Source organism: Gouania willdenowi, chromosome 1, assembly GCF_900634775.1.
Source record: "Gouania willdenowi chromosome 1, fGouWil2.1, whole genome shotgun sequence".
In the NCBI taxonomy this organism is placed as follows: Eukaryota; Metazoa; Chordata; class Actinopteri; order Blenniiformes; family Gobiesocidae; genus Gouania; species Gouania willdenowi.
In genome coordinates, this window is record NC_041044.1 from 10,202,350 (window position 1) to 10,222,730 (window position 20,381).

Here is a 20,381-nt window from a genome sequence, read left to right on the forward strand (position 1 = left end):
AGCTCTTATTGGCCCCCCATGCTTGGCAGCCTTTTAGTGTTGATGAATTGCTTTTCACTGGCATTCAATCCATATAGGTAACTTTTCACAGCTTCCATCTCCATATTTTTTCTTCATCTGATTATTAAGAGGTGCGCTCCTTTTCACTTCCCCTTTGGGGGCCGATTAACTTTGATTGTTGCCCATAATTGTCCTTACGGTCCGTTCTGTGCTGATCAGGCACTTTTACACTGGCCAGTGGTTCGGAACGCCGTCTGTAATCACACACACACGGCTCAAAAGAGCCCCGTTCAACCCAGGGTTCCCGCGGGGTCTTAAAAAGTCTTAAAAGCATTGAATTTATGAATTGGGAAATAATACCTTAAAAAGACTTGAAAAAGTCTGGAATTTTGATATCTGGGTCTTGAAATTTGTGCAGTAACTTCAGGTATCACATTTACCTCTCTAAAGTTTCCATTTGTCAACCACTATTATTTTGATTAAATAACGTAATAGCCTAAATAAACAGTGGCGGAACCAATAATTGAGAACGCAACGCCGCCCGGACCCGAACACTTCACTTTGCGACAGACTGACCTAAACTTCTCTCTCAACGTCCTCTCGTCAACGTCGACTGGGACGCATATCGCATGTAGACCCACTTCATGCTGAGGTTATGGGGAAATGTAAATTTAATGAAGCGTGGCAAGATAAACAAGCATTTTGTCACTGGTTAAAACCGGTGGACAACAACGTATTTGAGGCTTTTTGTACAGTATGCAAAAAAAAGATTCAGCTTGGTAACATGGGTGTGAAGGCTTTGGAGTCTCATGCCAAGTCAGGTAAGCACATCAACTCTATCAAAGCTAAGGAGAAAACACTTTCCATCGACGGAGTGTTTCAACCTGCTAACGTTAGCCAGCTAACTGTTAACGCGCCTGAAGCAGAAGATAACGTTAACCAACCAGCTGCTTGCGCTAGCACAGCCCCTCCAGTTACGACCGCTAACGGTAGAGTGGATCTGCGCACAACTTTTGGATTCACACCTACAATGAAAGCAGAGGTGTTGTGGACTCTTAACACCATCGCCAAACATCAGTCCTACAATGGAAATGAGGGTATTTCAGAGCTTTTCAAAAGCATGTTCCCTGATTCCGACATCGCTACCACGTTTACTTGTGGGTCCGACAAAACGGCATACATAGCCAAGTTTGGTTTAGCGGTTCACATCAAAGAGGAATTGGTGTCCAAAGTAAACAAATCGCCGTTCGTTCTTATGTTCGACGAGAGCCTCAACGAGACAACAAAAAACAAACAGCTGGATGTGCATGTTCGCTTCTGGGACGAGGGACAGGTTCAGTCCAGATACCTGGGCTCCCAGTTTATGGGACATTCCACTGCACAAGACCTGCTGTCACATCTCAAAGTAAGCATAACCTTTTTTATTCTAAATGTTTCTCAATCTATATTGATATAATTTTGTGGGCACACATCGTCCTGTAAAAGCAATGTCACATGACCAATTATGTACTTGCCTTAACAATGTTTATTTTTTATGTTTATGTACTTGGCAGACACTTTTATCCAAAGCAACATATAAAATACATAAAAAACAATCACTATAAAAATTCTAATAACTTATGGAAAGAATAATGTTGGTACAAGTAGAATACATAAATGGTCGTCTGTAAGGTTCCTAATCAGTCCTTTTTCATAGCACAGATGCACAAGTGAACAGATGTGTCATGTACTCTAAAAATGTTGGAATTGATTCAGTAAATTTTTTTGCTCTTTTGAAAATCTAAAATATAACTGACCCAAGTATACAACTGTGCCTATAGTATAATGATGTGTAGTACTAGTATAGTGTGTGTGTGTGTGTGTGTGTGTGTGTGTGTGTGTGTGTCTCTAACAATGTGTGCTGCTCATCTTGAGTAACCAAATGCAACCCTTTTTAAGGAATGTATGGACAAACTGGACCTCAGACACTTGGTGTCCATTTCAATGGATGGGCCCAGTGTGAACTGGAAACTCTTCGACATTTTCCAGAAAGATCAATCTGAGCAGTACGGAGGTGAGGAGTTTATAATGCCATTACTGTGTGTGTGAGTATGTATATGACCCACTTGTAATTATAAAAATTAATTTTATTTGTTGTGCACTTTTACATTGAATAAACTATTTAAACGTGCTACAGAGCATTGCTACATAGAATTTGTTTTTTTAATATCAAGTTTCCAATGAAACCTTCAGGTGTTCAGCTCATTTGTGTGGGGAGCTGTGGCTTACACACGCTACACAACGCATTCAAGTGTGGGTTCAGTGCATGGCAGCTGGACAAGTTGCTGAGAGCAATGCACACATTGTTTCACAATGTGCCTGCCAGGAGAGAGGATTACATCACCATAACCAAGTCCAGTGTGTTCCCCTTGTCTTTCTGTGCCCATCGTTGGGTAGAAAACCTTCCGGTTGTGGAGAGAGCCTTGGCTGTCTGGCCATCACTTCTCCTGTACATGGAAGCTGTGAAAACAAAGAGACTCTCCAACCCTGGGACAGGTAGGCCCTTCTTAAATGCTGTGAATAGGTCTGTGACTGTGTCTTAATCAGTGGTGGAAAGAGTACTGAAAATCTGTACTCTAGTACAAGTACTGTTACTTTGCTAAAATATTTCTCAGAGTAAAAGTACTGGTGTTAGAGAAATACTGCAGTAAAAGTCCAAAGTAATCAGAGTATTAGTTCCTTTTAACGGCTGATGTCACCGTCACTTCTCCAGACTAGGGCTGGAAATTGTGTGTTTTCCTTTACCAAAAGTTAAAACACCAACAATCTATTCATCATTAATCATTGATAAGATACAAAACAAGTGTTTTTCCCTCATTTTTCCCTCATTTGAAGTTTTTATTTCCTTATTCAGTAAATGTCTCCGGCAGACAAAAAACTAAATGACATGAGGAGCCGCGACTATTGATTAAATATCCATGAATCCATTTTAACTGGTTAAATTCTTCATTCAGAATCAATGAAAGATCAGTCATTAACGTCCATTTTTTGTTTGGTTTTGTTTTCCGTCCTCATGACCCGGTTTCCATCGGCTTGTTTGCTATCAGATCACCTTACTGGCTACAAAAATGCAGATAAAAGCTTTGGATAGGAATTAAAATTGGACTCAGTACTCAACTATGATTTTAAAAGTAATTTAGTAGATTACATGGATTAATGAATACTTAAGTACAAGTAAAACTACAGACTTGAAAATCTACTCATAAAAGTACAACTACCCCCAAAAAACTACTTAATTACAGTGATCTGAGTATTTGTAATTAATTACTTCCACCTCTGGTCCTAATCCTGGTGTTGGTATGGCCTTGTCATAGTTTTTGTAATATGGCTAAGTTGAAATTCTCCTGCCTCTCTGTCTGTCTGTCTCTTTCTCAGCATCCTATGACACAGTTGCAGCAGCCATAAAGGATCCACTCATCTTGGCCAAATTGCAGTTCTACGCAGCACTTGCCAGGACCTTCACTCCCTTCTTGAAAAAATATCAGACAGATAATCCTGTGCTCCCATTCCTCCCCAAGGATCTCACCGAGTTGATGATGGTGATAATTTACATAACGTTATAATAACCACTGATTGGGCTCAGTTGATACATTTTAACAACATGGGGTTTGTGGTTAGGATGTCTAGAAATAGTGGCTACATTGTGCATCATCATCAGACAATTTGATGTTGGTGATTAATGTGCCACATCTGACATTTCTGTGTTTGTCTGTTGACAGAGTCTACTCAGACGTTTCATAAAGAGAGAAGTCCTCCATGATATCACTGCCCTGCAGCTGACCAAACTGGATGTTACAGACAAGACCATCTGGCTCAGCCCACAAGACATCAGCATTGGTCTAGGTGCAGAGTCGGTCCTTAAGGTAGTGTGATGTTTTCAAAAGATCGTTTAACAAATGGTTAGGCTGAACCAGGTCAGTGAAGACATGTTCTATATTCATGGCTAATTTCTCTGTAGAGCATCAAAGGTGCAGAGCTCAGGGTGCTAGAGTTCAAGAGAGAGTGCATGCAGGGACTGTGTAACATCATCAGGAAAGTGCAGGACAAGAGCCCCCTCAAGTATCTGACTGTTAGGTAGTTGGTGTGCCTGGATCCGTCAGTAATGTACAGAGAACCCGAAAGATGCAGGAATCACATGAAAGGGCTGGTTCAGAGGTTTCTTCAGGATAAACAGCTAACTGATACTTCTGCAGGTAGGAATAAGAGGCAAATTATAGACTTCACAAGAATTTATCCTCAATCTGATTTGCTGGTAATGCCCAATGATTTATCAATGTTTTTCTCTATTTTTTCTCATCTGTTTTGTCATAGGGGACGTCATACTGCAGCAGTTTGACAGTCTCCTGTCCTTGGAGAGCAGGAGTGAGGACTTCCTCTCCTTTCCTCCCATGCAGAAGAGGCTGGACGTCTTCCTGTGCAGTGCCATGGAGCCTTATCCAGAGCTGTGGGCCTTCTGCAAGAAGCTGCTCATCCTCTCCCACGGCCAAGCTACGGTTGAACGTGGATTCTCCATCAATAAAGAGGTTGAGTCAGATAACTTGAAGGAGGACACTGTGGTCACACGGAGACTGGTGTGTGACTACATCATACAACATGGAGGTGTTACCCAGGTAAGATGACCCCTGCCTGGACTAGTAATATGTTGTTGACTTAAAAGTTGATAGAATCAACATACATAGTTGGTCTCTTGAGTTTGTCACTGACTCTGGTTCTCTTTTCTCAACCCGATACCCAGGTTCCACTCAGTAAACAGCTACTGGCAAGTGTAGCAAGAGCTAGGACAAGGTATCGTATCCATCTTGAGACCAATAGAAAGAACAAGGAGGCAAAAGACCAGGCTCTCAAGAGGAAGGAGGCAGAGGACTGTCTTCAGGAGTTGAAGGTGAAGCGAAGATGCATACAGGAGGTATCTGAGGGTCTGGCTAGGGATGCGGACAGGCTGGCTGAGGAGGCTGAAGCGAAGGCAGGGAGCAAAATGGCTGACCTGATCACCAGGTCCAACATCCTGCGGAGAGGCCATAAGGAGAAGTTGGCAGAAATGGCTCTCCTTGATAAAGAGATCACTGCTAAGAGTGCAGAACTTAGGGGTTGATTGTGTGATCGTAATCTTATTTATTGTTGAGTTTATTTTAATTGTGTATTGCTCAAGAGTGTACTCCCCATATTCCCAGCATGGAATAAGTAGATTGGTTAATGTTAGCAATGTTAAAAAAACAACTTAACTGTGTTAAGCAATCTTTTTTTTTTGTGGTCTGCTGAAAATTTCTTTGGTTTTTCACACCTCTGTTTGGCTTGTTGTCTGTGGTCTGTGCTGTGGTGTTGTAGCGTAAGTAGGCCTACTCACTATTATGCTGCAATATTACATAATTCTTCCATAATGCTTTACGCAGTCCACATTTTCACATTTGTTTGAGAAATAAATGATCAAACAAAAAAAAAGTGTTTTTCTTTGCCGGTAGGTCTGTGAAATATGCCGTGAAATAGGTATTAAATTTTTATATAAATGGTCTTAAAAAGGACTTAAAAAGACTTGAATTTGACTTGAAGAAACCTGTAGGAACCCTGTCAACCCAGTCGTTAGAAGAGAAAAAGAAAAATATTTCTCTCTAAATAAAGGGGAACCTCCGACACGCGGCCAGAAACAAATATGACATAGACAGCCGGTTCAACTAAAAGTCGCACAAAAACAACTGAAGGAACACCTCTCAACGGTTTATATTTCCAGATCTAGAAAAATCCAAACAACCGGAGACCCGCTCAACGTTTACCTTTTTAAAACAAAAGATTGGAAGCATTAACACAAAACCCTAATAACAGACCGTCAGGACTCTGGGCACTGTTTATCTTAACACTGTTTATCCTAATGGAGTGCAGCCTCTGGATCATACATCAGCGCAGAGCCAAAAGAATGGACAAAGAGGTCCTGTGGAGACAAAAGAGATCAATCGTGGTCCGTGCTTCAGTCCCGGTCCACGAGCCATTCCGCTGCGGGATCGTCACCGGGGTTAGGATATGGTGTGTCCACTAGTGTCACCCCGGCCACGCTACCGCAGGACGGCACGCGAAACCCGGAGAAGGATCCAAGTTCAATTCTATACGTTGACAAGAGCAGCCTCTAACAACCCTCACTCTAAGGGAACGTACAATATTAATATCGTAGACTGAGAAGTTTGTTCAGAACGATATTCGGTTACCAAGCATGTATCAATTCAGGTGGACCGCTATCCCCTGGCAATAAAGTATGACGCATGTTCAGCGAGTCAAGGATGGAGAGAGAAGCATTCCCCAGGAATTGTCCCGCATGTCAGAAAGGAAAGACCCCCAAAGAGCGGTTCCCCTCTCAAGGTTTATTCTTTTTTCTGCACATTGAACCCAGGACTTCTTGTTTGAAAAGTAATTACCTATGTAGTCATAGCAACTAATAGGACAGTTCTCTCAGGAAAAAATTTGGTCCCCCCTGCTGTCCAGTGGCTTTGGGCCGGCAAGACAGTCCGACTCAGAGCAGGAGGCGCGAAAAATGAAAACAATGAATGTTGAACAAGGCTGCCTGTCGCAAGTAGCTTCAAAAGGGTAAGGATACAGATTGTTTACGAGGGTATCAGTCAAAAAAAAATGTCAAAATGTAAACTTGGTTGAGGCTGCAGTCCTCAATCTCCGTCTCAATTTTCCTGAAAATGAGTAAAAACAAAAGGGTAAAAGAAGAATCATTCAGAAATAACAAAGAAGAAAAACGTGCAAGCTCAAAAAAATCATGACCAATAAAAAAATGAAAACTTCAGCTCCAAAAGCTGAGGCAGCACAACAGAGGACTTTCTTCAACGGATGTAACCATATCTTGTATTGTGGGGGTCCTCCAACAAGAAAATAAAAGGAAAGAAAAGCAAACAAAAACAAAACCATTAGTATCACTATTTTCCTCCCTTTTGTTTGTCTTTCTCATAAAAGCAAAAGCAGTGTAAATAAATGAGCAACATAATGAATAAAAGCAAAGATAAATGATGGGCACACATGGTCTCATGTGGCAAACAGGAGGGTTCTGTGTGGAGTTACGGTGGTCTTGTGTTTCAGCTCATAGTTATGAACGTGAGTTTGTGACTGTATGTCTGGTCTGTCTGCTTAGAGCACACCTTCTTTTAAGCGCTTCTCGAAGCGTGTCAGAGAATGAATGAAAACAAAATAATCTAGTGTATAGTCAGAAAACAGAGGGGTTAGTATTGTCCAATCGAAGGAGAAGCTTGTTGGCTGCTTGCTAACCCCCCCCCCCCCCGTGCCAAAGTTCAAGGCGAAAGTGATATAGCACTACCACCAAAGGCTGTGGTGGACTTCATGTGAACTTGGTATCCTCGTGGCTTTGTGAAACAGGGTCTTTTTTGGTGGAGGTGTTCCAGCAGACATGTGATCAGTCTGCAGTTGCTGCCGCATCGTTCAGGCAGTAATCGTGGCTTCCAACCCTCAACTCATTGGTGGGGGAGTGTCCAACCAACTCCGATGCCCACAGGTTCTCAGTCTTTGATGATGAGGCAGGATGTGTTAATTCCCAGTATTGGCCCATTTCCATAGACGACGATGAGTTGACTTTGGACTGAGCGAGTTATTCTGTTACAGCATTGCTTTGCTGAATGGGAGAGTTGAGTCCATTAATAGTCGATTTCCTTCTGAAGCTTGATCCTTTGAATGATGTTGATGGTTTGGTGATTTCATTCATTAAGAGCTTTCATTGAAGATGTCGCTTCTTCAGGGACAACCGCAAAGCCAACAGAAACTAACAATAAAATAATAATAAAAAAATGATAATAATGATAGTAATATTAAAATAAAATAAAATGAAATACTGTAATCATCTGTGTGTGTGTTTGAGTGTGTGTTGCTCATAAGCATTTTAGAGTGGACCCCAGATATATCAAACATGAAATCAATTGAAATTTAAAATAAAAATAGTGTTTGTGTTGCAATGGCTTAGCACTATTCTGTAGGCAGAGGGAATGGTGAGAAACCACAACGTTGTGGCACTAACGCTGTTAGTTTTGGGAATCTATGTATTAATAGCAGACCGTATTACAAGTATGTAGTGTCTTAATCACGTGACCTTTCACTAAACTGGCCAATGAGGGGCGCTACGCCTGGATAGAGTCCAACAGTGTGTGTGTATGTGCAAATCACTTCTCTGTGTCTCTCTCTCTCTGTGTGTCTATCTCTGTGTGTGTGTGTGTCTCTCTCTCTCTGTGTGTGTGGCTTTCTGTCTGTGTGTGTGTGTGTGTTACACGCGCGCACAGGGTTTAGCACACGTCATGACCGAGATGAAAACTGGGTTCAAAGTGCTGCTTATATCCGTACGTTCAGCTGAGAGAAAGTCGAAACGCACGGAAAACAGAGTAGCTGACACACGTCCAAAATGAAAGCATCAAAGCCAGACAACCAAAGGGAGAAATCTGATTCCATTCACACGTTTAAACAAAATAAAAACAAAGATTAAAAAAAAGTAAAACTCACCGAAAGCTTGCCGGTTTCATGATCTGAGTTCACATCATACCGAGATTGTATATGCGCATGCATATATTATTTGTTTATTTGATTGTTCTCATTTTCTATAAATAGTACTAACTTATCCAATAATATCCCACTGATATCTTCATCTGTCTGTTTGATCCCCATTATTAGTGTTTTACTCCCTGTAGTCTTCACTACAGTTTATTGGATTAGGTTAGGATTGGGGTTTTAATTTATTTTGATATCGTACTGAGGTGAACTCGGTACATGGCACTGGGGTGTTTCAGAAACTTTGGTTGCCTGTCTATCCTATGGTCAGGACCTCACAAGCTGTCCGTGGAGGTGCCTGAACAAAACCAAAGTAAATAATGACCGGCCGTCCTAGATGCCTGAACAAAAATATCAGGAGCCCGAAGAAAAATATAGGGAACTTATAATATTAAAAAGCAAAGAACTTCAACCATTTGAGCCTTTCCCATGGCAGTCTTTTCACTGCGTCAAAGCACAGAACAGGTGAAGGAGGAGAGAATCTCCAGATGAAATCAATACAATACTTGACTGGTTACTTGTCAATCAACACAGAGCAAATATATATATATAAAAAGGCATATTTACCTTATTAGTCCGAATTGGTGTTTGAAGATCAACCAATGATTCGTGGTCCAGTCTCTGTCCGGGAGGCAGACCACCGCGGGGCAGACTCGGAGTCCCATGCCAAAACCTGGCTTTGGGTTTTAAGCGTGTCCGCTCTCCGGTACCAGTCTGCGGCAGAAGCCACCCCAGAGCAGAAGATGGATCCTGTTTGTGACGCCAATTTGTCACGGCAAATTTGCGGTTGACCTCATTTGGTGACATGATTTATTGCTCTTGTTGAAGCATGATGATTTTATAAAAAAAGGATTCATTATAAAACACAGCATAACGTGGATGGCTGTTCATCATAGGAATGGGATCCACACAAGGTTCCTGCTGCTTAACAGAAGGTTTTCCTTGCCACCATGATGAATTCATGTTGGTTGTGGGATACATATGTATGTGTATATACGTATATATGCATATGTGTGTATCCATAAAATGAAGAGTCCGTCCTTAAGACTGCTCTACTGTAAAGTGCCTTGAGATACCATTGGTTATGATTTGGCGCTATACAAATAAAGATTGATTGATTGATTGATATAAAACTAAATGAAAAGGAGTACAAAAAAAGAGAGTCCCATCCTGTGGGAAGGAAAGACGGCCAGGTACTAAGCAGGATGGTTCAAAAGGTCTTGTGTCCGGCTCAGGATATACAGGACTGGCCAACAGTTTCACAGTTTAAGCTTTATACAGATATGAGAAAAAGTCCCAACCCTGAAGGGAGGGGAAGGAGGGGGTCAGATGCCTAAGGGATGGAAGATGATGAAGACATGTATGTTATGAGGAAGGTCTGCGCCACTGGTATCTGTCCTTGATAGTGTGTGTGCGTGTATATCTGTATGTGAGTTTGAGTTTGGCCTTGAAGGTTCAGGCTGGGGTTCTTATCTGTGTGTTAACATGACTCAGCTGTTCAAAAGTGCAAAGAGTAATGCAGTCATCATGTATTAAAACATGACAAATCGTACACATGAACACACATTTGATGATATGATGATGAATATATCAATTGCCATAACAATGACCAGCACCAGTACATACGCACAGACATATACACATATACACGCTTATATACAGATAACATACAAGGTGGAGCCACGTCCTTGCATCACCGTAAAACATCACTACTTCACTGATTACGTAGCAGTTTACCCATGACCACTTGCGCTATGAGGAAGCCTATGCTTTGTTGACATAGTATGATTGCTTCGCTCTCCTATGATCTTATCCGACGTAAGATTCAGCCGAACAATTCTACTCGTCTTCATCATAGTCACAGGAATCAGTGACAACGTGTGGGAGGACAGATAATTATCAAATACGATTCAATTTTTAATAATAACCGTGTTGGTGTTGGCCTTTGCTAAGCTACTTGACTTTGACTATGCTTGCATAAGTACAGCAGACAAAACAATCTGTGTACCCTTTGTTCTTTTTTTTGTTTCAAAACCAAATAAAAAATAGAAAAAGCACTTTTTTTTTTTTGTTTAGTAACAGGAAAATGGAAAAACCAAATACCAAAAAAAATTATTTTGTATGTGTATTTCTGATTGGTTTTAAAATCAAAATAACAATGGCAACATATTATATTGCTTTGTTGGTTTGTCTGTTCATTCTATATCTATACACGAAAAAATCTGTGACCACAGGTGGCAACAGTTTCAAACACTGCCACTTCTTGACGGACTTGTAGTAGAAAGTAAGAGTGCCTCGTCAACTGCGTAAACCTCTTTGTAGTGATTAAGGCACCATTTACCCTCCATTGAACATGACCCTCCGATAATTTCAGGTCAAAATGATGTCACCAATTGATTTTCTGAGGGTGCACAGATCCTAGATGACTAAGATTGTTTATAAATGTGTAGACTGGATTACAATAGAGTAGGGATGGAGTCAGGGCTGTCCCATTGTCTATCGAATCTACAATAAAAGTCACTCAGGCTGTTGGCCAGATGGAGGTTAGCAGGGGCTCTGGGCTTATAGTAGGTTATCTGCCTGAGCCCTTTCCAGGCAGAGGCAGATTTGTTGGTAGAAAACTGGTGTTGGAGTTTGTCAGAGTACAGACATTAGCTCTTCTCACCTTCTTGCCAAATACGTACTTTGACTCTACGTACCAGACTCTGTCTCCACTTCTAAAAGATTCCTCTTTGTCTGCCATCTGAGCTTTGCTGTGAACCAGGGCTTGTCATTGTTATAACTTACCCTGGTCTGATGTAGGACGTCACAGCATCTGTAAACTCGTTCAGGTTGTTGTTAGCAGACCTGAAGAGTGACAACATCCCAATCGGTGCAGTCTAAACATGCCTGAAATAATTTTACGTACACCACTTCAGGACTTGATGTGATGCAGTGCACATTTCCCATACCTGTCAAGTTTTGAATTTGAAAATAAGGTAAATTTTCTGGCACCCACTACGAGCCGTCCCACCCGCTCAACCAAGCAGTATCCCTTATATTTTAAGACAAGTGTACAATAAATCTAAAATACCCACTTGTCAACCACTTACTAAATACAATTATGTGATTAGAATCTGGTTGGTCGATCTTTATTAACATTTAAATGCTGTTAACATTCCCACAAGGGCTGGGCAATATGGACCAAAACTCACATCTCAATATATTTTCTCAAAATGGTGATATACAATATAAATCTTAATAATTTTATCAAATAAAGTCTGACCAGAAAGACAATTCTGGGTTAAATTTGCTGATGCAAAATGCTACACAGGGACATTTATTAGCAAACAGCTGATCAATATGTGCACTCAATCATCTAACTGAGCTTTACATATTGTTCTGAGAAGCAGCGACTCCTAAAACTAGTATTTTGATACATAATAATCTATAATATATATATATATATATACATATGAAATAATATAGTATTCTATATCGCCAAAATAGAAAACTCGATATATCTTGAATCTCGATATATCGCCCAGCACTAATTCCTAAATTATAAAACAGCCTAAATAAAAACATAAATGTGTATATGAAGCACATGTGTTTATTTAATATACTTACTGTTTATATAAAAGTCAACACATTGTATATTTATTATTAATTTCACATTGTTTGTCTTTAAGTTAGACATTAACATTTTATTTTCATTATATATTTTATTAGAATTTCTCATGCTCACTCATGTGGTTCTCTGGTATTCACTAATGACTTATTAGACACATTTATTACAGACTTTACATCCTTTAACACTTTATAAAGCAGTGTATGCTGCTCTTTAGGAAGATAAACTCTCTTTCCCATTTCACAACATATTTACACCAGTTCTTTGTTTTTTTTCGCCAGAACGTCTTCATTAATTCATCTCTCTTCTCAGTTGTTTCCGGGTTTTTTGCCGCTGTCAGCACTAATCTCACGAGAACCCAGGCTACTTCAGATGGCAGTTCTCGCGAGGCTAGTGACGGCATTCAGTTTAGTGAGGCATCTTTTATTTATTACATTAAAATACGGGAAAATACTAATACGGGAAGATGGTGGGAAAGAGGGGTAAAATACGGGAGTTTCCCGGCCAAAACAGGATACTTGACAGGTATGCATTTCCACGCTCACTCCAGTTTGGATACATCCAGATTTTGCTGTAAATTTTGATGTACACCATTTTTTGGCGTGTGTAACTTATGTACATGAATCCCCTGGTGTTACTGCCAATTTCTTCTGTGCCTCACTCATGTACTGAATTATGTGCCTAATACTAGGAGCTTCCATGTTGTTGAGAGACATTTTCCTTTTGGGCATCCTTTGTGATCATGACTAGGGGTGCACGATTGCAATTTTATGGCAGATCGCTGATCTTTAAAATGCCATACCCATCTGTTTTATTGTAAAATATTAAATAATACCCATGAAGAATACAAACTGCACACAAGGTAGTTATCTCAAATATAAATGAAAAGTTTAGAGGATTGCTGACCAAACTACTAAATTATATCAGTTCTTTTAGTCTTTCATTTTTCACATTTTAAAAACAAAACTTCTGAAGGTTACACTGCAGACCTGTTTTGAGCTCTTTGCCAAAAATAAAGTGCACAGCAGTATTTTGGTTTTACAAATGAAGAAAATCACAAGGTTTGAGGCAGATGATAAAATAATAATCTATAGAACAAAATAACAAAGCATCTTAAAACAGCAATAAAATGTCCTGAGTTTCTTTGTTGTGCAAAACGAAAAAATGTCCAAATGCAGCAGCTTTGTGGATATTTAAATGTAAAAATATTCATCGAAAAATAACTTGCAACAGCCTACATGAAAAAAGCTCCTAAAAGTCAAATATTCTACAAAAAAGTGCAGCATTATAACATAACATTTTCAAAAGTCAACGGGTTATGAGAAGAGTTAACATGGCACAGGTAAGTTGTTCTCAGAGTTTTTCTTGATGTCCAATGCCATGAACTCCATCATTTTCCTCAAAGTAGCTTTCCTCTTTTCACTGCTCAGAAGAGCTAACAGCAGACCAATGTCAGGCTCTTGGCTCCCACAAGCTTTCCTTTAGCATTAGCTTGATCGCTAGCTTCAAATGCTGCATACTCAGTGGCGGTTTCTTTAATGGCGAATTAATTTTGTTTGCACACCCACCACGATCATCTTTATTTTATTTTTTTGTATTTTGCAAAACATTAAATTGTCATGGACATTGGCCCCGACGTGGCCTGGCAACATTCAAGGTGCATCCTATCTTGAGCTGCATGTATCCTGGGTTTAGCTGAAAGTGGCTAACAGATTTTGATTACATTCTTTGTATTGATTTGACATTTGCCGTGCTTGGAAGTGATATGACAAGCACATATCTTTCACATTGAAGAGATAAAAACGTATGCGTATATGGTTGGTGTTTCCAGGGCATGGTGATGGTCAGTCCCAAAATGAACCCAACCATCTGCTGCCAGTTTGAAGCTGCCATCGTCCTCCTCTTTCACGCCAAGACTTTTCGACGTGGGTCACAAGTCACTATACATGTTGGCAATGTCAGGCAGACAGCCACTGTTCAGTACCTTCATGGAAAGGTCAGTGTATGCCTCATATGTGACAGCTGTTCTTCAATTTGACTGAATAGGGGACATGATCTGTGTTTCCACGCAGGATGAGCTTCGCACAGGCGAGAGGGCTGTTGTTCGATTCCACTTCATTAAGCACCCAGAGTACCTGCGACTGGGTGCCAAGCTGCTCTTCAGGGAAGGTGTCACTAAAGGCATCGGCCATGTCACGCGCCTGATTCCTCCCTCTCAAAACCAAATCCAAAATCAGGACCAGAACTATGACAAAAACCTACTAGCACATTAAAAAGTAAAGCCCTTTTCCAGTTGAGAATTGACGAAAGTTGAGAGAATTTCTCCCCTTTTAAGCATCTAATACTTCTTTGATTGAGTTTATCCTACCACATGTTGATGTAATAATCCACCTCTGTTAGGTCAACATATCTTTCTTCTCGCTTCTGCTGTGATGTCACAAAGTCCAACATAATTTTGCTCTCTGCATTCCTGCGTGTTTTGAGTTAAAGCTGAGTGACCTCATTGGCTTAAACCAGGAGAATTAATCTAATGTTGTGCCACATATTGATTGAAGATGTTTCTTGTGTGCACAGCTGTCATAAGCAGACACAGATCATTTTTTAAATATGTGAAGAATGGTTTAAGTGCACCACTCATCTACTGATGCAGTGGGTAGATTGAACCATGGATGCTGGAGATGTAGGTAAGAACATGGCATGTGTGGTGCTTTTTAGATGTTCAGTTTTCCTTTACTGAGTAATAGTCCACATCCCCATGTTTTTTGGGATCAGGCATTTGAGTGCTCATGGGTATTGAAGAAAGCCATATGTTTACATGAGAATCTTTCACAAAAAATTGTTTTATCGCTGGGCCAATGGTGTTTGTGCAAAAACGTGCACTGTTCCAATGTTTTCTGATGGAATAGATGGTTTATTTAACCGTGCTCATATGACAGGGTGCTTTGAAAAAAAATTCTACAAATGATGGGCTGAAATATGTATTCACATTTATATGAAATCTGATTTGATGAAGGGATAAGGCAGCTTTTTGCAGCACGACATAATCTGCATGCTCTTTGACATCAATCATCACACTATTTAAAGTCATGTAACCGGTGATGTGTCAATACAGTTTTTGACTACACGCTTACAAGGTTTTGTGCAATTCAAAAACTAAATAGTGAATGTCTACATGGATCTGTAGACATTCAAGTGGTTGTTGAAATAGAGCTGCTGACTATGTTTGTCTGAATGAGTGTTAGTTTCTGCAGAATGAGTGGATGATGAGTTCACAGCTAATTGAGAGATGATTGCATATTTTGTTTTCCTGACTATAAATTCAGCAAGTAAAGTCACAGTGAAAACACTAACCACTTGGTTTTGTTTTTTTTCACTATTTGATTTAAGAACACAGTGAGAACATGAAAATTCAGAGGACCGTGCCTTGTAGCACTACTGCAAATGCAGCACCACTGATTACCTGCTCTTGTTTTTATTATGAAATTGTTTTATTCTACAGTTATTTGTGTATTTTTTGATTAGAATAATTAGAGTAAACCAAAAAAGGATTTCTGTTGAGAATAAGGACGCCACATCAAATTATTTAAATATATTAATTAGATTACATAAACAAAGTCTTGAATGAAATGTATCACTTAGTATTTTAAAATAACGCAATAGATATTTTTATTCCCAAAAACACTTTATTTAAAGTAAGCAAGTTATGACTTCATCCCAGAAAGCCTAAAAGGGGCTTGTCAACCAGCAGTTTAAAGGTCCAGTATTATGCTATTTTTCACCCATCTCCTCCATTTGTTCTAAGAACCCTAACAACACAGTATTTAAGGTCTATTCTTCCAAACTCACCTGTTTTACGGAGTTTTAGCCCTCTGAAAAGTCACTTTCATGACACTTCTAAAAATAGGCTGTTATGGGGCCTTCATGCATATGCATGGGTGGGCATGTCTGTAGACGCAGACTTCATGTCTCGGTCTTACTGTGAGGGTGATCACTAGGGGTGTAAATCACCTGCTTCATCACATTACGATGTCGATATGTTTGGATGATGATACGATGTTTACTGATATCAAAATGTCTGTCACGATACGATTTTGATTCGATTCACCAGCCTGAGATCGATTTGATGTGATATCATAATGCTTATCTCACACAATCATTTACATGTATATCATTTTATTTCTAAGGTCTTTCAGGTATCAGGCATCAAATAAAACAATATCAACACCATTCTGTAACATATAAAGTTTTAGACTGAATTGTGTGAGTGATAAAAAAGTATCTAGTGATTTTATTTAAATTACTACGGTGCAATTTGTTTTTAATAATACAAAAATATGGCTTTAAAAACAATTGATTTCACTGTAACCAGATGGGGAAAAAGTGTCACTGGCATGTTATTATTATCAATATTATTGCCACACTGCTGTATAACTAAAACGTATTTTAAGGGGCATATGATTCAATTCAATTCAACTTCATTTATACAGTGCAAATTATAACAAAGTCATCTCAAAGCGCTTAACAAAATATAGAGTCCATAGTAAGAAAGAAAGAACCCAACAAGATTCACATGAACAAGCATTTATCGACAGTGGGAAGAAAAAAAAACTCCCTCTTTTTTATTGGTAGAAATCTCCAGCGGAACCAGGTTCAGAGGTGGCAGCCATCCGCTTCGACTGGTTGGGGTTAGTGGACAGAAAGGCAAACAGAATAGGATAGAAAGATAGTCCATCCAAGTGTCCCAGACTAGTTGAGCCGTGAGCCATTGATCATTCCATTTAATTGTTCCAGACCAGTTGAGCTACGACCCACTGATCAATTCATCCCGGTGTCACAGACTAGTTGAGCTGTGAGCAATCGATCAGGAACCACCAGCTCCTGCATCAAGACAACTGAAACAAAAAAGAGGGCAAGGAGAAGGCACACACTGCAGGAAAAACATGATACACTCTTTCCGAGTAATTAGGTTAACATTAAACGTCATCCTCCATTCTCTGAAATGTTACCACTACAGATGAGATTTTGTCTTGTACTGGTCACACGTAATGATATATGGGGTGGACATTAGTGTAAATAGTGTGAGCAGTATGATGGGTTATGCAATGAGGGACTGAAGTGGGGGGTTGTCTACAACCCGGCACAACTGTATCTAACTGGATATCATCTCATTGCAGCCCATTATCAATCAATCAATCAATCAATCAATCTTTATTTGTATAGCGCCAAATCATAACCAATGGTATCTCAAGGCACTTTACAGTAGAGCAGTCTTAAGGACGGACTCTTCATTTTATGGATACACACATATGCATATATACGTATATACACATACATATGTATCCCACACCCAACATGAATTCATCATGGCGGCAAGGAAAACCTTCTGTTAAGCAACAGGAACCTTGTGTGGATCCCATTCCTATGATGAACAGCCATCCACGTTATGCTGTGTTGGGTGTGTGCAGAGGAGAGGGTGGAGGCAGAGTTGTTGAGACTCTGTAACTCCACACTGAGGATCCCACGGACCATTAGACCATTAGAGCTATGTGTAGATGGTAGATCATGTTTGAATATATTGTTGGTGTTCTACTATGTAATCTTAGTTTTTAGTTCCTATTTTTAGGTTTAGGGCTTTGTTCCTAGTGATTAGGTTAACGCTATTATACGGTGTAAGCTTTAACATATAAGTAGGTTTTGAGTTTAGCCTTAAAGGTGGAAAGAGTATCAGCCTCCCGTACTAAGACTGGGAGCTGGTTCCAAAGGCGAAGAGCCTGGGAGCTGAATGCCTCCTGTTCTCCAGTGACGTGATGATGGCTGCTGATTCTGGTCGCTACACAGTTTTAACTTTATTGGATTTAACATCTGCTTTCGACACCGTAGATCACAACACACTGATCCATCGTCTCAAATCAGAAATGGGGTTTTCCGGTGCTGTACTACAGTGGTTTGCCTCGTATATAAATGGTAGAACTTTTAATGTGGCTTTTAATGATGTAATGTCCAATGTGTCCACCCTGTCATGTGGAGTACCCCAGGGCTCTGTTCTGGGGCCTGTTCTGTTTTTATTGTACCTGATGCCTCTTGGTCGGTTGATCCGTGGTTTTAAAAATGTTTCTTATCATTTTTATGCTGATGATATCCAGTTATACTGCTCTTTTAATGACTCAGAGTTTCACTTTTTACCTGAGTTCTTGGACTGTATCTCATGCATCAAAAACTGGTTTTCATCAAACTACCTCCAGATAAACCCCAACAAAACAGAAACTCTGATCATCGCCCCTGATAAAAAGATCCCACTTATTAAGAACTCTCTCGGTGATTTGGGTTCATCAGTGAAATCCAGCATCAGAAATCTTGGGGTTGTGTTTAACCAATCGATGTCTTTGGAGGGCCACTGTCGTCAACTGACTAAAAACTGTTTTTACCATCTGAGAAATATCTCAAAAGTGAGGCATCTACTGTCCAAACCTGATCTGGAACTGGTCATCCATGCTTTTATTTTGTCCCGCATTGACTACTGTAACTCAGTTTTTACCTGTTTTAATAAGTCGACCCTGTGTAAACTCCAAATGGTTCAAAATGCTGCTGCCAGACTTTTGACCGGTACGTCCAGAACATCACACATTACCCCGATACTTTCCTCCCTGCACTGGCTCCCTGTCAATTTCCGGATTGAATATAAAATACTGGTTCTAACATACCGGGCTTTGCATGGCCAGGCTCCTCTATACATTTCAGACATGTTGTGTCCCTACACTTCAGGACGCAGCCTTCGATCCTCAGGTCAGGGTCTACTAAGGTTCCCAAAAACCAAATTTAAAACCAGAGGAGACCTGGCGTTCCAGGCTGCAGCCCCCAGACTCTGGAATGGTCTGCCCCAGTCTCTCCGGGAGATGAACTGCGTGGACACTTTTAAAAAACATTTGAAGACTTCGCTTTTCAAAAATGCTTTTAGTTAACAAGATTTTATTTTCAATTTTTACTGCCCTTTTATGATGCTACATATGTGATGTAAATGTATGTTTATTGTTTCTGTGTACAGCACTTTGTGATTTTATCTGCGAAAAGCGCTTTATAAATAAATACTTACTTACTTACTTACTTCTATACACTTTAGGAACTTCCAGAAGATCAGCAAACTGAGAGCGGAGTGGACTAACAGGTCTCTAAGATACACAGGAGCGTGATCATGTAGAGCTTTGTAGGTTAACAGGAGGATTTTAAACTCTATTCTAGATTTTACAGGAAGCCAATGAAGGGAAGGCAATACTGGAGAAATATGCTCTCTCCTGTTAGTACTAGGGGTGTTGAAAAAAATTGATTCGGTGATATATCGCGATATTACGTTGTGCAATTCTCGGATCATTTCAAAATGCATCCATATCACGTTTTTTTTAAAATTTAATTTAACTTGTTTATTTTTTACCTTTTTTTTAACCAGGAAAGTCTTTTCCCCTGCAGGAGACATTGTAACTGCATAAAGAAGTGCACTGAAACCTGGGCATGTTGACCAGCTTGTGTTTTTATTTAATAAAATCTAAAAAGAAAGTACTAACTTTCTGCATTTATTTGTTGTTCCTCAGTTAAGTTGCACTAAAGTCATGTTGCACTAAAAGCCACAGGCAGATTGTGTTATTTTTTTTATTTTAAGTTGTTGGCACATGGCATGTTAAAGCCAATGTTTTGAGTGTAGAATATGCCAATAAAATATATTTCATACATAATGTTCCCATGAAGGTGTACACATTTACAGATTACTTGTTTCTTAAGTCAGTCATATATTAAAAAAAAAATCGCAATAATTACCTTATACTTTAATATTGGGATATATCGTATCGTGACCAGTGGCGTGCACAGACATTTTGGGGGTCAGGTGCTCAGTGAAAAATAAGGGCAATTTATGCGGCATGTAAAACTGACGGCTGCCTTATTATAGCAGTGTGAGATTTCAAAAATAAATCAACATTACAGGCACATGTTGAATATAATTACATATTTATTTAATACGTATATATAGCACTGATCAGTCAATCACTATATTTTTATTTCTATGAAATGAACACACAGGGAGAGGTTCTAAGCAAGTTACCAGCTACAATGATAGATTAGTGTACTCTTCTTCCCGTTAGAACAAAACAAGTGTACAAAGTCTCATTTTGAAGTGAAGAGTAAAGAGTGAGCGTTACCACTCTCTAAA

The 20,381-nt window shown here is 39.7% G+C and overlaps 2 protein-coding genes across 5 annotated transcripts in view; both read left to right on the plus strand.

Annotated features, from left to right (window-relative positions):
- LOC114464117 (GTP-binding protein 2-like) overlaps positions 1-15,747 on the plus strand; it is an 89,747-nt gene extending 74,000 nt beyond the window's left edge. Inside the window, exons 10-11 of one of the 2 annotated variants that reach the window (XM_028448209.1) lie at positions 14,016-14,180; positions 14,257-15,747. In XM_028448209.1, coding sequence (XP_028304010.1) covers positions 14,016-14,180; positions 14,257-14,457 — 366 coding nt within the window. In that variant the 3' untranslated portion in view covers positions 14,458-15,747. The remainder of the gene's footprint in view (positions 1-14,015; positions 14,181-14,256) is intronic. The other variant, XM_028448208.1, reaches the window with a different exon arrangement.
- Positions 633-5,483, plus strand: LOC114464138 (uncharacterized). 3 transcript variants are annotated; one of them, XM_028448211.1, is made up of 7 exons: positions 633-1,405; positions 1,939-2,053; positions 2,233-2,535; positions 3,415-3,578; positions 3,759-3,902; positions 4,351-4,649; positions 4,775-5,483. In XM_028448211.1, exons 1-6 carry the CDS (start codon positions 656-658, stop codon positions 4,579-4,581), a joined length of 1,707 nt encoding a protein of 568 aa, XP_028304012.1. In that variant the 5' UTR covers positions 633-655; the 3' UTR covers positions 4,582-4,649; positions 4,775-5,483. The 3 variants fall into 3 exon arrangements, with proteins under 3 accessions (XP_028304012.1, XP_028304013.1, XP_028304014.1); XM_028448212.1 differs by lacking the exon at positions 4,775-5,483 and adding an exon at positions 3,998-4,232 and having other exon boundaries at positions 4,351-4,489; XM_028448213.1 differs by lacking the exons at positions 4,351-4,649; positions 4,775-5,483 and adding an exon at positions 4,008-4,094.
- Positions 15,748-20,381: the final 4,634 nt, after the last annotated feature.